This window comes from Pteronotus mesoamericanus, unplaced genomic scaffold (assembly GCF_021234165.1).
Source record: "Pteronotus mesoamericanus isolate MK-2021 breed Mesoamerican mustached bat unplaced genomic scaffold, CSHL_Meso_final contig_68, whole genome shotgun sequence".
NCBI classification, from domain to species: Eukaryota; Metazoa; Chordata; class Mammalia; order Chiroptera; family Mormoopidae; genus Pteronotus; species Pteronotus mesoamericanus.
The window spans coordinates 7417101-7436151 of NW_026555234.1; the positions used below are offsets into that span (position 1 = coordinate 7417101).

The 19051-nt window shown below is 32.2% G+C and overlaps 1 protein-coding gene across 6 annotated transcripts in view; it reads left to right on the forward strand.

The window, feature by feature from the left end:
• CPEB2 (cytoplasmic polyadenylation element binding protein 2) overlaps window positions 1-19051 on the forward strand; it is a 59200-nt gene that overhangs the window by 23380 nt on the left and 16769 nt on the right. For 3 of the 6 annotated variants that reach the window (XM_054581946.1, XM_054581944.1, XM_054581947.1), the window contains 4 exons: window positions 2210-2260; window positions 9732-9755; window positions 16254-16424; window positions 17189-17278. In XM_054581946.1, the coding sequence (XP_054437921.1) occupies window positions 2210-2260; window positions 9732-9755; window positions 16254-16424; window positions 17189-17278 (336 nt within the window). The remainder of the gene's footprint in view (window positions 1-2209; window positions 2261-9731; window positions 9756-16253; window positions 16425-17188; window positions 17279-19051) is intronic. The other 3 variants (XM_054581948.1, XM_054581945.1, XM_054581949.1) reach the window with 1 other exon arrangement.

Genomic DNA, 19051 nt, shown 5'->3' on the forward strand with positions numbered 1-19051 from the left:
TATATCCATTTTTAAATAGGTACTTATCTTTTGAACTTTCCACACACACATTGTGTGCCTTTTAAGTCCCTTCAGAGCCAAGAAGTCAAAAGACTATTAACAATGAAACTATCTTATTATCTGTGTCTTGGGATAAATAAAGTGAACAATGGAATCTGTTAGAGGATAATTATGTGGCAATTGAAGGTTGAGTGGGTTGTTTCTTTTTTCTTTTTTTTTCTTTTTTTTTTTGGAAGTGGAGCAGGGCTTAAGGTTTTTTTCCTAGGATGTCTTGCCTGAATCTCTGTACTTGGTTAAATACTCCTTTATGATGTTGTTTTTTTAATATATATAATATACTGTACATAATTCTTTTCACACTTGGGAGATTTCATTGAAATTTTAATTTGTATATGTATTCACTCTCACATCATAAGCAGAGACTGTATCTTACTCGCATTTGTATTCTCAGCCTCCTACACACTATCAGTATGCAAGACTTAAGGAATTTGTTACTCTGAACAGCAGCAACACAGGTTGTCCCTTTCAGAGTTTTGATTTTTATTCTCAAGTCAGAAATAACAGTAATTTTTTCATGGCCTTTAATTCTCTAAATTTGCTCATCTGCAGCAAGATGTTTAGAAATAGTAGCATTTCCAAAATAAGCTGTGATACTTCAGACAAAGTAATGCTCCATGCTGCTAAAACCCTGTTTAGGAAAGCTCTGCTTCCTAACTCTTTGTGTCTTGTATTCTCTGTACATACTAAGGTATGGCAACAATAAATGTGTCTCTATGTTGTTAGATTATGACAGCTTTATTTAAGAGATCATTTAGTTAACTAATGTCATGCTGCATGAAACTGAGGAGTAATAGGAAGTGGTAAATTGTCCCTTGAAGGATAATAACATTTATTTTGTTTGTGTTGGGTCTGAAAACACAGTGTGCTATAGTAAAGTTAGAGCTCTGATGAAGAGTGTGTGTATGTATATATGTATGTTTTTATATCTGTATGTATACTTAATACATATGTATTTTAATGTCAAAATTGAATTATCTTTGCCTCTCTCACATTGGTAGATAATCAGATTTTTTAACTTTATAATTAAATCAAAAGCCAAAGACAATCTGTCTCGTGTGGAATATTTGGATAGAATAAAGGACCATAGAAATGTAGATTACTTGCAGAAGTGGTAAAGGTAATACAGTTAGTCTGTACTCTTAACTAATCATGTCAAATCCATTCAGATTTTTATTGGTCACCCTTCCGGTGGCAATACATTATTTGTTACTATAAGGTCTTTTTAAAGGGACTGTGCTGAAAGTTGTTAAAATGCAATCTCACAGACATTTAATTTTAGCAGATTTCTAAATGGATTTTAATGTACCTTTCAAATAATCTATCAGAGATTCAGGCATTAGAGAAAAGTCCTGTATTGTAGTGGACTAAAGACAGTGATCATGCTTGCTGTTGGCATTTTGTCAAACACGTGTTAGAATGTAGAAATGCTGAATGACCCAGTGTGTTCATGAATACCTTCTTCCACTTGCACAGCAGTATTTCATTTCTGCATTTAGTCAGTGCAAAACCCTTAAATGAAGGATGACTCAAAGGAAGTACCTTGCTGCTATGCTCTTAAGCTTTATTATTTTCATTTTTTATGTTTTTATTTTTATATCATTTGTAAACTTGGAACAAGTTAGATTTCCAGTAACATTTCTAATAATACATTTAAGATGTTTTCATTAAACTTCTTCAACTACAACTATATAAAGTGATACTGAATTAAGTGGCAAGTTTTCATGAATTTTGACTGCTTGTTATTTTAGTGTTTTAGTTGTTTATTTAGGAATAGAAATTACTTTTGTTCAAATTTCATTCTTGGAGAAAATTACAAACATTGTAATATTAAGAAATCCATACATTCTCTATTAAGTTTGAAAGACTTGGATACCCACATTGTTTTTACATTTCAAAAACAAATAGTTTTTATTCTATAGGGATTGTTCCCAAATCTTGTAGTTTTATCATCTAGGAACCCAGGTTAACTGGTTTTGTTTTCAACTTTCAAAGATAAATTTAGTTTATATATTTTGAGTTAACATTACTTTTTTAATTCTTAAGAAATATGCTATGCTCAATAATTATCTTCTTCAGCCCCTTTCCTCTTTTCAATTGCAAATTGAAAAGATCAGTAATCTTCAAATCTTTGTTTTCTGTCTTTTTAAAGGTCGATTGAGCTATCCACATCCAGGAACTGACAATCTGTTGATGTTAAATGGTAAGTTGTATAAAAACATTCTCATTTTTCCAATTGATTTACGTAAAGATAATTGAATACCTTTCTCTAAATCTTCCCTTATATATAAAGTAGTCATCATTTTATAAATACAAAAATAAAGCTGCAACTCCTCCTGAACAGAAAGCAGAATTGGGAGTTTGAGTGTATTCTGGCTGGCAAAGCAGCCATGGAAGTGTACTTGTGAAAGTACGATTTTATTCAATGATCACAGACTTCGCAGACACTCATGAGTTTGAATATTGGCTTTCCAGTTTATGGCTGTGACTTTGATCAAGTAACTCCTGTGAGCTTTATTTACTTTTCCACCTGTGAAATAGGAATAAAATCTCAAGGTTTATTAGGAGAATTAAATGAGGTGTTTGCAAAGTGCATAGAATTTGTTATTAGTATAGCACTTGTGTTTATTTGTTATTAATTAGTATAGCACTTGTGTGAAGGAGTAAATTAGTGATTCTGTAACTATGGTGGTCACGCTAACTTAATTTACTCAAACTAGAAAGTTTATAATGTGAAGTTCACCACAGTTAGAAAAAGAATGAATAAACATTCATTAAAGTTTGCTTCCTTTCTGTTGGGCAAACATTGTGTTCAGAGAGTTACGGTACTTAACACATCCGTAACTGTGGAAGTAGACATAGAGGATTAAAATATCCTTCACAAAGGTATTTTTAAATCAGAGGGAGAATGATGAGCGGGAAGTAGGAAGAAGTAATAACAGCGATAATATTTACTTTAGAAGTATATAATTATTAGAATAGCTCAACTCTTTCAGCTAAAGCTTTGTTGCAAAAAGAGGGCAATGAAGTTGGGGGGCAAATACTGAAATGTAAAGCTAGACCATGTGAACTAATATTAAGTATAGACTATATAGTTACAGAAAGATGGGAATGAAGTCCTGGCTACCTGGGAGATTGTCAAGGTGGATAGGATTTTGTAACGAGAAGATAATTGAAGCGTTAGGTGAGGCGATTTACTCATTAAGTGTTTGACCATTATGTATTGATTTGTCCACCACACTCCTGCTTAGTCTAAGCACCGGATTATCTATTAGAGAAGACCTTTAAGGGCAGGTACAGGTAGAATCGTTAAGGCCCAGCACTGGAGCGAGACCATGCTCTCAAGGCCGAAGCCATGTCCGCGCTACCCCCCACAACAACCCAGCAGGCCAAGTGAATCACGGTGTTTGCATAGACCTTGACCAGAAAGCTACTAGAAATTACATTCCAGGACTTTATTCAACTGTTTTCCTACCACAAAATTTTAAAAAAAAAAATTATTTGAGTAGCTGGTTTCTGACCTCTAAATTTCTATGACTAAAAATTATATTGTTTGAAGTGAGTTTGCAAAAGTGAAAATAAATCATAACTTTTCATATTCTCATGGCTTGAATTATAAAATAATGATAGCTTTAGGTTACAATAAATTATTGGTCTATTGATCCATACTTCTTTAAATACTTTTCTTTTGATAAAGATGATTCACTTATGTTTTAACTTCTAAAACATAGCAATTCAGTTGAAAATTCTATTAAAATTTATCAGAAGGAAAAATCCATCTGAGATAATCTCTTAGATCATTCACAGATATTCTTAGATTGTTAAATGCATAATAAACGAGGATAATTTAGAAATATATTGTAATCACATTAGAATATGTCAGTTATATATGAGCAAAGAACTTAGTTGCCAAAATAGTACTTTTTTTACAACTTATACTTTTGATTACACTAAACATAACTAAACTTATTGATTTCATCAGTTGCTTGAATCCCTTATAAGTAATCTAGATATTAGATTGAAAATGTTACATCACATAGTAGACGCAAGCATATTTTATTTCAGGAAAAAGCTGAATATTGTGGACAAATCTTTTTTATCATGTGAGCAATCTTCCTAGTCTGCCACTTTAGGGCCATGATACATACTCAATACAGTAAGCCATCCTGGGGATTCTGAACTTTTTCAGTAAGGAACTGGGGAGATAAAAGTTCATAAAACCAGGACATTAAAATGTGTTTAGGTCAGTAGAGACAATTGGACCAAAAGAAAACACTTCTTTTGCTCATTTGAGATTACTGGTTAAGAGCGGAAGCAAGAATCAAAATTGGGTATATTTATAGAATAAAGTAGTATTTGAATATTAAAGATTTAATTATTTTTTTGTAGACCTCCACAGTTTAAAGTTTATTAAAGAGAGAAGTAGGCAAAGGGCACTAAGGAGTAAGGGGAAAATTTTTTTGAATTACTTTTTAGCTGCTTGTAATTCAATTATATTCTTAATACATTGTCTCCCTGAGAAATGTGGAAATTAAGTGATGTTAATAATAAGCCTCTCTACTTATAGTAAAATTACTATTAAATATTATTGACTTAATTAAAGAAATTGTAGCACCTTCATACATAGACCTGCTTCTTAAATTATTACATTTTTAGTATGTCATAGATTTAACTCACTATTAGGCAATTGATTAAATAAAGTTGTATTCTTTAACCATAAGCATAGCTGATATTACTGACTTTAAAAATCAGTATTTGATAATACACTAGAATATTTTGTGTGGTAATTTAACAATAGTGCAGAGGGGTTGGTATCACAGACTCCGAAGTCATCTTCTCTGAGTTTAAACTCAGGTTTGCACTTTGTAGCTGTGTGACTTGGGCGGCTTACCTAACTTCACTTCGACTCAGCTGTATGTCAGAGAGAGAGCATGCTGCCTGCCCTTGGGGGATTGTTGGGAGAGGTGAATGCACTCATTCATGTTAAGTATATATCTGGAACAATTCCTGGAAGTAAAAGTTAGCTATGACAGAGGGTCATGATGAACAGTGACAAAAATCACTTTGAAAGAGTAAAAATCATGTCCTGTGAATAGATACAGGAGTTGGGTCTGTTTACTTTGGATAATATAAAATTAGAGAAAACATAACTGATATTTTCAATCATGTAAAGGGCATTACATGTAGTGAACAAAGAAGGCTTGTTTTATATTATTGCAGAAAGCCAAACCAGAACCATTTGGAAGAAGCTTATATAGGGACAAATTTGGGGTCAATAAAAGCAAAATGACTCAGGCAGTTTCCTAAGTATAGTGTGCTTGGCCCTGTGTTACTGAAAATGACTTTTGTTGGCACACAAGTACACATTAAAATAAATGCATGACTATTACAATTTAAGGTCATTCTATAGAAAATATAGTACTGGCAGAAATCTGTAATGTTACAGTGGTACTAGGCTTGTGTTCATTTAATTAAAAAAAATATGTAAGTAGTAGTATAATTGTTATGCAAATAGGCAAATTTTATAAAGGTTTTAAGATCCTATCTTCCTAGTTAATTAGCATTATGGTTAAACTTTTAAATATTCCTTTAAGTAAGGGATAAACAGGGTATGAGATAAAGGTCAGGAAGTTGGTCTAGGTAAAACTATGAAGTGTATCTCTGGCAAATCTTTAACTCTGAGCCTGTGTTAACTCAGAGATAGAAAAGGAGGTATAATCCCATACCCATATGATTCATGAAGTTGTTTATCAATTTTTTAAAAATTGTTACAACAAAAAATGTCAAAGAAATAAAATTGCAAGTAGCTCCTACTTCTGAGTAGACCATATCTATCAAATCAAGTGGAAATCAAGGGAGACTGCCATTGTTGAGTAACTCAAATGTTATAAAAGAGTCCAACTTTAACATACCAAGGCATTTTAGAAAAGTTAACATTATAGTGGAATGGGTAGATTGTCTGAAAGTCAAAGGTTGATTACTATCTGAAGTTAGAATGACAGCTTGAATGTTTTATATTTCTATAAGTGTATAAATCTTACACTTTTTATTTTCAGTAGTAAAAGAATTACAAAACAAAGCAGAAATACTGTTTTTCATAGTAGTATGAAACAATGCAAAAAGCTGTATCATTCAAGTGTTTGTTTCTATTTGGATAATGTTTTCCCCTTTGTCCCCCCTTTCAATAAAAATAGTATTTTTATTAGTACATATGGTTTTCAAAAGGAGAACAGATAAAGCGGAAGTATGGGAGGATGGTATTAGCAACCTAGTTTGAAATTTAAATTTGCAGTTATTAACCACATGCAGCCATGTTTGTAATCAAGAGCTTTGTGTGCTTTTGTAAGGGAAGAAGTTATGTGTATCTTTTAATTAAGAAAATTTACTCAGAAATGAAATTCTATTTCTGAAGGCAGAAACTCTAAATATACTATATTAAGTCATGACCATAGGAAACTTGAGTATGCAGTCAGTTCTTTTTTTATGCTGATGGAAGTGAGTGGAGTAGATGAGATTTATTTTGGATCTTGAAAAGGATTATGATGGGAGTGAAGGGCAGGAGAGATGGCACATTTCTCTCCTGGGTTTTGGCTCAAGGTTTTAGAGTAAGAAATAAGAATTTCTTTAGTTTCACACCAAGATAACTTTAACCTCTAAGCATTTCCAGCTGATTTGGTATGTTTATCTGTCACTTCCTCCAGCTGCAGTAATTCAGGTACCACAGCTGAGCTGAGAGCCAGTACATATGGGCAAAAAAGACCCTAAAGAGAATGTTAGAATTTTTATTTTTTGTAGCTATGTGTTAGAACCTAATAATAATATTGGTAACCCAGGACCAAATTGTAAAGCCACTTGTATAGAAAAGGTCTTCAGGCATTTCTCATAGCCTTCTTATTATCGTCATAAAAGAAAAGATATATATAAATATATATAATATACATTTTAACATACATATGCATACACACATATATATACTTACACATGTATGTTAAATAGCCAGTTCCTCACTTTTGTATGAGGTATTTTTATAATGTTTTGTAAAATATATATACCAGAAATTTTGTGTTTTAAATACAGTTTTTAACACAAAAATTATTCACTTCTTCTTCTAAATCATATTCTGAATGAGCTTGGAGGGGCATACTGTTTAAAGAAGACTTTTTAAAAACATAATGAACAGTAATTTAATGATTACTGATAAAGACATAGCAGAACATATCCCAGAAATTCACAGAGAAACGTTTGTAGGAAAGTAAGTATACACCCATCATTGTTTAGTTTGATGGCGACAGATTGGTTATTTCCATGACAGGGAATAGGAAATGTTTCACATGGTTTAGCTCCATCTGCAGTCAGTTCTATTTTTGGTAATGTAGAAACTTGGAATCTGAGAGTTGTCAAAAAAAAAGTGGAATAGCTCTTCATAGGATTCTAAAATTCCTCAGGTATGAGATAGTTGGAGAAATTTTCTAAATAATTGTGTTCCTGCCTAGGAATGAGATGGAAATCTAAGATGCTGTGAACATTTGTATTTATTTTTACTATTTTAGTGTTGAGTAGCCTTAGCTAAGAACAAAACCTCTAGGAACATAAAGTGGTTATGGTGTTATTAATTTTCTCAGGGTAAGAATTATGTGCGACATTATGACTTCATCCTAATTCGTAATTTGACTTTAAATTTGATGAGAATAGTTTATTTGCTTTATAAATGTTTGGCCCTCTACAGCCATGAACGAGATGCCCCAAAGCAAATTTATACTGGATTAATATGATTAGACCATGCCTAGGCATAAGCAGGAAGCCCAATTCCTGAGATTGTGCTGTGAAGTGTGTTGGGGTCTATTGATCATATCCAGGCCTAATACAGCATTAAAGACTTAAAGGAATTCACTCTTTTATAGTCTGCTTTTGATAACTTTATTAAAATTCCTATTTTATTTGTCTGATTTTCCACATTTGATGTCCCATCTCTTTGAGACCTTATTTTTTAAGACCTTTGTAAGTTTCAGAAGACCTAGAGAATAAAATTCTAAATGACACATCCACCTCTATCCTCACCCTAAACTAATATATAGGTAGGTAAGCTCTGTGTAAATTAAATCCAGAGAGTGGGACAAAAGTAGGTTTACAGTTGTTTGTATGGAAAATAATAACACAAGAATAAATTGAGTTTCATGTACCCAACTGTAAACCTACTTTTGCCCCACCCAGTACACACACACATATGTAATTGTATATATGTAACTATATATACACACATAAAACATACATTTGTGTACATATAGTCAAGCTACATAGGTCAGGTAAATCTGTAGAGCTTTGAGATAATTAACACTCATGGATAGGTTAAGTCTGCTGTAAATTATATAGACAGCTAAATAAAGACAGTAGAATGGCAGATTGGCAGGTAGCAAATGAAGTTATTTTCTATAAAAGATTCTGATTAAGCCTTATTTTTTTTTACTTCTTGAACTGTAAATGACTAAGAGAGTTGACTAGTTTGTTTATCCCCTTTTTTATTATAGGGGAACTAATGCTATATTATCAACTTGTGGACACATTTATTATTAAAGTCTTAGTATAAAATTTAAAATATATTTTTAAAAATTCAAAGTAGACTGTATTTAAAGAAATGAAATGTTTTCTTTTGATCTTTAAGTTTCATTTTTTTTCTGGAGACATTTCTGACAACTTTTAATACACATTTTGATTTGCAATTTATTCAATATCCATTTTTCCCAGGCCTAACACACTATAAACATGATATAAGACGTGAAATTTAACAATCATTTTTGGTTTACTACCTTGGTTCTTTATAGTAATTCCAGGGTATAAGTACTCATTGTATATTCAGATTTTGGGGGAGAAGTTACTTAAAAACAAGTTTTGAATTTTATCAAACTGGTAGTTTCTTAATGAAAATAAATTGCAGTATCTTTTCTTCATAAGAAATTATATAAACTGCTAATAACAGATTAAAATTAGCCTTACTGCTTGATACTTTTACAGTATTTAACATACCTATTGTTCTATGATGATGCTAATAATTCATATCCCAATCCCTATTATCCCAAAGGTAGAGACATAATTTAGATGTTATAAAATGTACTAAAAGAATAGAAAGAATTATTAGCTATAGTATTACCATTAATAATTTCTTCTAAACAAGTCTGAATATGGACTGATTCCTTTACTGTGTCTTCCAGTGCTGTTTCCATGCATGGTTTGGTATGATGAGAATTGGATCTGAGTAACTATTTGTTAGACTATATATGCTGTATCACATTATAATAAGTAGAAAATAAGGATTCAATTCAAGTTGTTCCCATTCATTGGAAAAATTATTTGTGATACTATTTAAGTGTAAAATGTTACATATTCCTATCTTGATCTGATGAAACAAATATTCATGAATTTTAACATGAATGAGAATAAATTGTATATTTCCTGTTAATTTCACAGTTTTTATACAGTTCAGATGATATATGTAATAAATGTGCTCTGTAAATGGTAAAATACCATGCAGATGTCGTATATTAACATTATTATAGCTCTGTAAACAAAGTAGCACTAATTTCCAGATGCCCACATAGCTTTTCATATCAAAAATATTTGTATATGTGGGCTTATTTTTAGTTCTGACATTTTACAATTTGTCCTTTGTTTACATGCAGCAAGGAGTTATGGGAGAAGACGAGGTAATTCATTTCTGTTTGCTATGGTATAATTGTTTCTAATTGGATTTTACTGATCAATGTTATATTAATTATCACAGATCACTTATGAAATGTCTGAAAACTCACAGAATTGTATTTTGATTTGAGTACTTGTCAAATTTTTGAATTCTAAATCTCTTAACCTTTAAAGAACATTTCATACTAATATGGTTATTTAATAAAATTTTCCTTTTTAAACTGTCCAGATTTTAACTATTTTTAAATTTATTTTATACGTTTTAAAATAAAGCTGTCATTTACAGTTTGCTAAAGAAATATGTTTAATAAATATTAGTGAAAGAACATGCAATATGATTACTCTCTAAATCCCTGATTGTCTTATCTATCATATGTAATTTACATATCTAGTTTATTAGTTTTATGTTTGACCAAGTTGAAAATAACAAATTAACACTGATATCTAGAAATCATGTTGCTAATGTTTCTGTTTTCTAAAATTATAATCCTTTCCCTCCTCGTCTCCCCTTCTCTAACTCACTTTCTCTCTCTCTCTCTCTCTCTCTCGCTCTCTCGCTCTCTCGCTCTGTCACTCTCTCGCTCTCCCTCCTCCCCCTCTCTTCTTCACATAGTCTTTCCCTCAAGATTCTTCTTATTTTAAGAAAAAAGCTAGGGCTGTGTGATTGCTGAATAATTAAACTTTCTAGGACAGCTGACATCTTCTGTGACTTAAACTTTGCCTCTTTTTTTTTATGTGCAAAATTTGAGAGGAAGAAAAGTCAATGGTATGAGAAGAAGCAAAAGTAACTTTATGCTACTATTCTTAAATGAGTGATCATCATGATATTTATATAGTTGTTATAAGTGCCAAACTAAATAGAAGATGTTTTCCTTGACCCCTAAAATCTCCCTTGAGCCGTGGAGGATAGACAATGACAATAGTGACTTTTGATAAATATTACATGTCTGTGCTAGTGCTTTAGTTTGTTTTTATCTAGTTGAGTGCGCATGTACTTTGAAAACAAAAGCATTCGCCACCACTGAAGGCAGAAACTGGTATTTTGTATTCTTAAGTAGTATTTTCAGCTTTATATTTTACATTGCCTGAAATGCTTGACTGAATTTCTTGATCTTTTAGTTTCCAAACTAAAAAGTTAGACCTATAGAAAACTAAAAACTTTCTAAAGATTGTTATTAGCAACTGAAAAAAGAGAGGGAAAATTTAGAATTTTAGGATCTATTTTCAGATCTATGGACTATCTCATTTCACTGTGCTGTTTTAATGTGGATCCTCAATTCTCTTGGGGGGAAAAAAACCCACTTACCAAACTGTTATTTTAAGGAACTCCTGAAAAACTACAGAGCAATTTAGGATTTTTCATATGCACTTTTCATCTATTAACCTTAGCAATTTATGTTTAATCTAATTTGAGATACTCCAGTGTATATGTCATGATCTAGGAAGTTCTTAGGAGGAAGTTAACAGAAAGTCACATTATTTATCTTCTTTCCTATCAGTTCTATAATTATAGACTATGATTATAATACTAGATAGGAACTTGCTACTACTCTTATATATCTCTGTCCTCTGGAAGCCATAAAGATTTCCTCTGATCAGAGCTGCCTCCCGGTATTGGAAGAAGGGAGACTCTCACGTGGTTTTAAAGTAGACCTTCTTTGGGACAGAACTAACAGCTGTCACACTTACTTTCCTCTCAAGATATGTGGCATTAATAATTTTTTAGTTGATACCCTGAATATTAGGACTCTGCTTTTAAAATTTTGATTTTCATGTGATCAAATGAAAAGTATAACCACTGGAAATAGCTGTTGAGAGACTTTATTGGAATGTGAAAATATTTTGACCATAAATAATAAGACATTTTTAAAGAACATACCAAACCAATAACACAGAAATGTCAAGAAGTAAACTGATTCTCTTACTACTTTTTACTCATTTCCCCTTTTCTATTTAGTTTACATACCTTATTCATTCTGTGTGAGAAAAGGACAAACCTATTACTGGGTCAAAATATTTTATAGTACTAAGTGTACCTTATAGTTTCATTCTAAGTTATTTGGAGAAGCATGCATCAGCAGCGATTCTGTTTGATTAAACCGGTGATGTTCGACAGAGGTCAGTCCTGGACCTATTCTGCTTTGGTAGATTTTTTTGTATATCCTTGCATATTAAATAAATATCACTCTGGAGGATTATGTACCCTAATAGAAGGACTGCTGGGTCTTATAAAATGGAAAGAATATTCCTATTTATGCTTAATTAATATGTTTTGTGCCTTTATTTTTAGAACAACTTTCAGTAAATAAAAGAACAGGATGACACATTGAGATCAAAGAACAATACTTAGCTTCAAGCTATAAATTGACTAATTTGTGCATATGTTTACTTTTTCTCTCCTGCTTCTCCCCGTTGTTATGTTGGGAAGTGTCTTTACTGGGCTTCTAGAATAAGGTTAAAATATGCAGAGTCAAGCATATTCAGGTATATTAGCATAATCACCACAGAGTTAGAATCTCATTGTAATCTTAGTTACAACTAATCTCATTACATTCTGATTTTTTCTAATTGTACCTTTTCTTATTGCAAAACTTTGATTTGCCTTTCACTTGTGTGTTTGTTAGGCGTGTTTACACGCATGTGTAGGAGTGGTTCTACATTTATTAAAAATATAAAATCTATAACTTAAAAACAAACTTTCCACAAAGAAATCTTCAGGTCTAGATGGCTTTACTGGTGAATGAACGAGACTTTTAAAGAACAAAGAACAGCAATTTTATAAAATTCTTCAGTTCTATATTTATTCAGTTCTGTATCTATTTAGTTCTATGTATTGTGTGTGTGTGTATGTGTGTATTCTTGTGCCAATTTTTAAAGGTTATTTGTTTAAGCAGTTTGTTTATTTCCTCTAGTTGTTGCATTTATTAGTATAAAGTTATTTATAATATTCCCATTTTAGCCTCTTAATGCTTGTAGATTCTATGTTGATTGAAGCCCTCTTTTTCATACCTAGTATTGGTGATTTGAGTTTTCTTTCCTTCTTGGTGAACTTAGAGATACATCAATTTTGTAGTTTTCAATGAGCCAACGTTTAGCTTTATTGATTATCTTTCTCTTAGTCTGTTTTTTTATGTCATTGTTTTATGGTCTTTTTTATTTATCCTACTTTATGTTTTTAACTTGCTATTCTTTTTCTGTCTTTTTATGGCATAAGCTAGGATTATTTATTTCAAACATTTCTCATTGTCTAATACGCATTTTAAACTATAAATTTTCCTCTAAATATGGAAATTTCCCTCTAAGTATATAGCTTTTGCTACATCCCACAAATTTTGTATTGTGTTTGTATTATAATTCAGTTTCACTCTTTTGGGGTGTAAGAACCTAAAAATACATCCTTTTGGAGCAAAAAAGAAGAAAGGTAATTAAATTTTGGCTGAAAACTATTGTAAATATTCTAGTCCAAATCAGATTTTAATCAAATTCTACTACTCTCAGCACATATAATTTTACCTTTATTGCCAAGTCATTTTCTTGCATTAAACATATATGTGTATAATTCTTAGAATGTATACTTAAAGTATACTGTACATGGAAAACATAATTATTTAGTGGTTCCCCTCTTATAATCAAGTTAACTTGGGTTATATAGAAAGGATAATTGGCAAGGTAAAAAGTAATATTTTTGTTGGTGGCATTTACTCAGTTAACTTCTCTTTTAAATAACTATATAGCTTTTATGTCTTAAAAGAAGGTGATCATTATTTTTTAGCAATGAAGATTATTGTTAGTATGGCTAGCATATGATATGTTCTTAATATTTTTATTATGTCCTTTGTTCAGCTGAACTTTAGTTAACAGATTATAGATATTTGCTATTTTGCTAACTATAATATTTTACTTATTATAGTTAGAACATTATTATACTTAGTAATATGGAATAATTGTAAATGGAGTTATAATTATATTTACAATATTATAGTTAATAAAAACGTTTGTCGTTTTGAGCCAACTCTGTATCTGACATTGCTTATATAGCAATTTCCTTAGTCACTGCATTCATGGTCCCTAAATATTTATAATCTGCATTTTTTCTCATGATAAGTATCTGTTAGAAAGACTTTATTGTATTTATGGGACTGCTAAATTTGGATGTATGTTAGGACACTTTAAAGTGAAAAAGTTTCCAAAGTGTTAGCATATCTGAAATAACTGTAAAATTGGGATCTGTCATTTTTTAAATCAAAAATTAGGATGTATGTTGCTTTTCTACCTCATATTATTTCTTTTTTAGATATAGAATTACTTATTATGAACCAGTTACTCACAATTAATATTGTTTTTAATAGATCTTGATGAGGTTCAGTTTAAGTAAAATAGTTTCATTTTGAAGAGCTTTCTTTCCTTTGATCACAAATAGTCCTTATTTGTGATAGCAAAGGAATTGGGGAAGTTAACAGTTACGAAGCTACTAAGTACACATGAGTATCTTCCAGAATAACTTATTAAAATTAAGTTTGAATGTGTGGAATAATTCTTGTTTCTTATTCTCAGTATGAATTTTTTCCTTGTTTTTATGTCTTATAAACTTCAAATTATTATTTCCAACATCTATCTAGCTATAGTTCACAAACACGTAACCCCTTCTTTGTCGCCCCAACCCCAGCTCTATGCAGGCTGACACATTTCAGACTGTCTTTGTTTACATCACTTGCATCATTATGTGTCATATTTTTCAAGATGATAATGATATTTATGTTGAATACTTATTACTTTGTATATATTAAGGCAAATGCCATTTATTTATTATATACATTGTCTCTGCATCCAAAAACAAAATCTTTCACTCCATCTTGACAAAAAACAACCTGTCTACATTCTTATTTTTTTTCCTTTTCTAATAAACTTCTAAAGAATCATCTTCTGATATCTGCACTTTAGAAAGCTCTACATGCATTGTGACTTCCACCCAAGTTTATTAAAACTGATCATGCATGTTCTCAAACACTGTTGTCATTTTTAAAAATCATTATCTTAACATCTCACATTGTTACTTCATTGCTTTTTTTATTTTATTGCATTATTTTTCATTGGCACTCTATCACAATAATATTTTAGCTTTCCTCTTACTTTTCTTAGCACTCCTTTTTCTCTCTCCTTGAATATTCTATTTATTTTTTGTACGTTTTCTGAAAAACTGTCATCATTTTTCTCTGGAGTGTTTTCTTCTGTGATATTGCCAAGAACCTTAAACAATCAACCTCTATTGAGTTGACTCCCTTTAGGGGAGACCCAAAGAATCAGAATTACCTTCTGGAGGCTGGGCCCCTTGGAGTACAGGCTCCCCCAGCTAGGCTAGTGTTCCAGGAACCCATCTGTATTAGCTGTACCAGCTGGTGGTGTTGTGAGAGGCTGTGCTCCACTTCAGTGAATTTTTCTGAAGACTCTTTCAACATGTTTGCCCTTTTCCTGATGGGTGAGTTACAATGCACCTGCCCACGCCAGGCTGATCGTTCAGCAGTTTGTGATGAAAACGGCATGAGTCCCATGCCCCACCCTCCCTATTCACCTGATCTCCCCCCAGTTCCCTTTTTTTTTTTGTTTCCTGGATGAAAAAAGTCTTCAAAGAGAAACATTTTGCTGATGTAGAAGTAAGGTGAAAAAAACATGGCAAAAGTACTAAAAGGCATCAAAATTGACAAGTTCGAAAGCTGTCTTGAGCAGAGGAAAGAAAAGTCTTGATAGGTATTTGCATCAAATGGAGAGTGCTTTGAAGGTGACTGAAGTTTCAACATGTAAGAATAAATACCCAATTTTTTATAAATAAATTCCAGGGAGTTTTTTTTGGGGGGTGGGGTCCTCACTCCTAGCTGACTGATTTCCTTTCTCCATTTGCAACCTTCATATATTTACTTTTGAACATCCTATTTGCTCATGAAACTTCACATACCTAAAACATATCACTTATACTGGTTTCTGGTCTTCACTGTCCTTATATTTAGTTAGTGATTCTTACCATTCATGTTCTAAAATCTCCTTTCAGTTCTTTCTTTCCACTACTTTTCTCTATTTTGTTTCCCATCTACAATATTTTTTTTCCTGCTGAAGTCACCCCTGCCATCCGTCCTTCCTGGATCTTTTGAAGGACTTCTGATCTGCTCACTTCCGCTCATCTTAACCAGACTTGCTAAGATAAGTCTTCTTAAAGTACAAGAAAAAGTTAGTACCTTGCTTGAACCCCTGTATTGTTATTTTCTTTACTTGCTAAATAAAATGTCTCCTTTATCCTGGCATTCAAGGCTGACTGAGTACTCTGACTAACCTCAAAGTGCTTTTCTGGCCTGTCCACTCTATTTCTCTAATAGATTTATTTTCCCTACCTTCTCTTATGCATATATCACCTTCATTTATTAAGCCATTGAATTTGTCATAACTCTATTTATGCTTTAATTTATCATTTTCTAAGATCTGAGGTTCAAGTCATATTTGTTCTTATATTTTAGGTCGTTCTTCCCTCTTTCCAATCGATGATGGCTTGCTAGATGACGGTCATAATGATCAGGTTGGTGTTTTAAATTCACCCACATGTTACCCAGCTCATCAAAATGGAGAACGAATAGAACGCTTCTCTCGAAAAGTTTTTGTTGGCGGTCTTCCTCCAGATATTGATGAAGGTAAGTTGATAAGTTGGGCTTTTAAAGTTGATTTCTTTATGTTATAATGCATATTGCTACTGTGGGCATTTTTTTCATAAATAAGATTTTCATACCCTAGGTGATATTCCATTTATATTTTTAAGTATAGAACATATTTTTTGTGGAAAATCTGCTATTCTCTTTGACAACTAATAGATGAGTCAATGATTCAATAAACTGATAGATTATTCTGCATATTAATCAGTATAATAAGGTTCCGATGGGATGAAATTACCTAGAACATATATTGGATTTGACCTGTATGTGTTTCAGTGAAACAACCTGGCATGTGCCAGATGCTCATATAAGTTTATGAGTATTACAGAGTTTCACATGTTGCTTTTGCATTCTTTTTTGTTCTACACGATCTTATCAAGCAATAGTGGATCTCTATTTAATTTAGCATGTTAGCATGTTTTTCAGGCCAGTGACATTTATGTTTTGTTGTACTATAAATTAATTATTATCCATGTAATTTTATATAAAATTTTAAAAGTCATACTGAATTGATTATTCTGGCCAGTGTGCTACTTAAAAATGAATTTATTTGGACAAAACTGTTTTTATGTACAGTGTTAATAAGGATATTAAATGTGTTTTTTCAGTGTTTATATTGTAACTTAGGCTATTTGGTACTTTTAAATATTGGATCTTGAACTTATAAATACAGGATTTTTAGAATGAATCATTAAAACTAATCTCTAATGCTACTGTAATCTCTAATATTATTGTACTTTCTTAAGATGAAATAACTGCTAGCTTCAGAAGATTTGGACCTTTGGTAGTAGACTGGCCTCATAAAGCAGAAAGCAAGTCCTATTTTCCACCAAAAGGTAATGGTTTTTATTATTAATATTTGCTAGAGAATCAATTACATATGAGCAAAAGACACAATATCAATTACTCTGTGTTTTATTTTTTTTTTAAATTGAGCATGACTACTTCTTTCTATAAAAATTAACAATGTAATTTGTAGAGGCTGGTAATACATATCAAGTCCAGACTTGCTATGCTTTCTCTATAATGATTTGATAATAATTTTAAAGACTTAAATGTTTCAGTACTTTTTCTGTCTAAAGTGTCATCTTTTCTTTTTTTAATTATATTTTATTGATTATGTTATTACAGTTCTAATTTTTCCCCCTTTGCTCCCCTCTACGCAGCACCCCCCTATGCCCTCAGACAATCCCTCCACCATTGTTCATGTCCGTGGGTCATGTGTATAAGTTCTTGGGCTACTCTCCTTCCTATACTGTACTTTACATTCCCATGGCTATTCTGTAACTACTGATTTGTACTTCTTAATCCCCTCACCTCTTCACCCATTCCTTTATACCCGTCTCCAATCTGACAACCATCAAAACGTACTCCGTATCCATGATTCTGTCTCTGTTCTTCTTGTTTGCTTGGTTTGTTTTTAGATTCAATTGCTAATACATATGTATTTTTGTCATTTTATTATTCATAGTTTTGATCACTTTCTTTTTCTTAAATAAGTCCCCTTAACATTTTATATATTAATGTTTTGGTGATGATGAACTCCTTTAGTTTTTTCTTGTCTGGGAAGCTCTTTATCTGCCCTTTGATTCTAAATAATAGCTTTGCTTGGTAGAGCAATCTTGGCTATAGGTCCCTGCTTTTCATGACTTTGAGTATTTCTTGCCAACACCTTTTAGCCTGCAAAGTTTCTTTTGAGAAATCAGCTGACAGTCTTATAGGAACTGCCCTGTGGCAACTAATATTTTTTTCTCTTCTTGCTTTTAAGATTCTCTCTTTATCTTTAACCTTTGGCATTTTAATTATGATGTATCTTGGAGTGGTCCTCTTGTATCCATCTTGTTTGGGACTCTGTGTGCTTCCTGGGCTTGCATGTCTATTTCCTTCACCAAGTTAGGGAAGTTTTCTTTCATTATTTTTTCAAACAGATTTCCAGTTTTTTGTCCTTTCTCTTCTGGCATCCCTATGATGAGAATGTTGGACCTCTTGAAGTTGTCCCTGTATAAGCAGAGGCTGCTTATCCTATCCTCATTTTTTTGGTGGTGGGGGGGGGGGTTCTTAATTGTTCTGATTGGTTGTTTTTTGTTTCCTTACACTCTAAATCATTGATTTGATTCTCATCTTCATCCGCTCTATTGTTGTTTCACTGTATTGTTGTTTCACTTCAATTAGTGTATCCTTTGTTTCTGGTTGGATCTTTTTTATGCTGCTGAGGTCCTTGCTAAGTTCCTTGAGCATCCTATAACCAGCGTTTTTGAACTCTGTATCTGATAAATTGCTTATCTCCATTTTGTTTATTTCTTTTTCTGGAATTTTGATCTGTCCTTTATTTCAATTGGGCCATGTTTCTTTGTTCCTTTTGGCAGCCTCCCCGTGTTTGTTTCTATGTATTATGTAGAACTGCTATGATTCCCTGTCTTGGGAGTGTGGCCTAATGTAGTAAGTGTCCTATAGGGTCCAGTGGCACAGCCTCCCCAATCACCCAAGCAGAGTACTCAAGTAGCACCCTTTGTGTGGGCTGAGTACAACCTCCTCTTGTAGTTGAGCCTTGGTTGCTGTTGGCAGATCAGTGGGAGGGAATATACCCAGGCCAGTCAGCTGCAAGGATC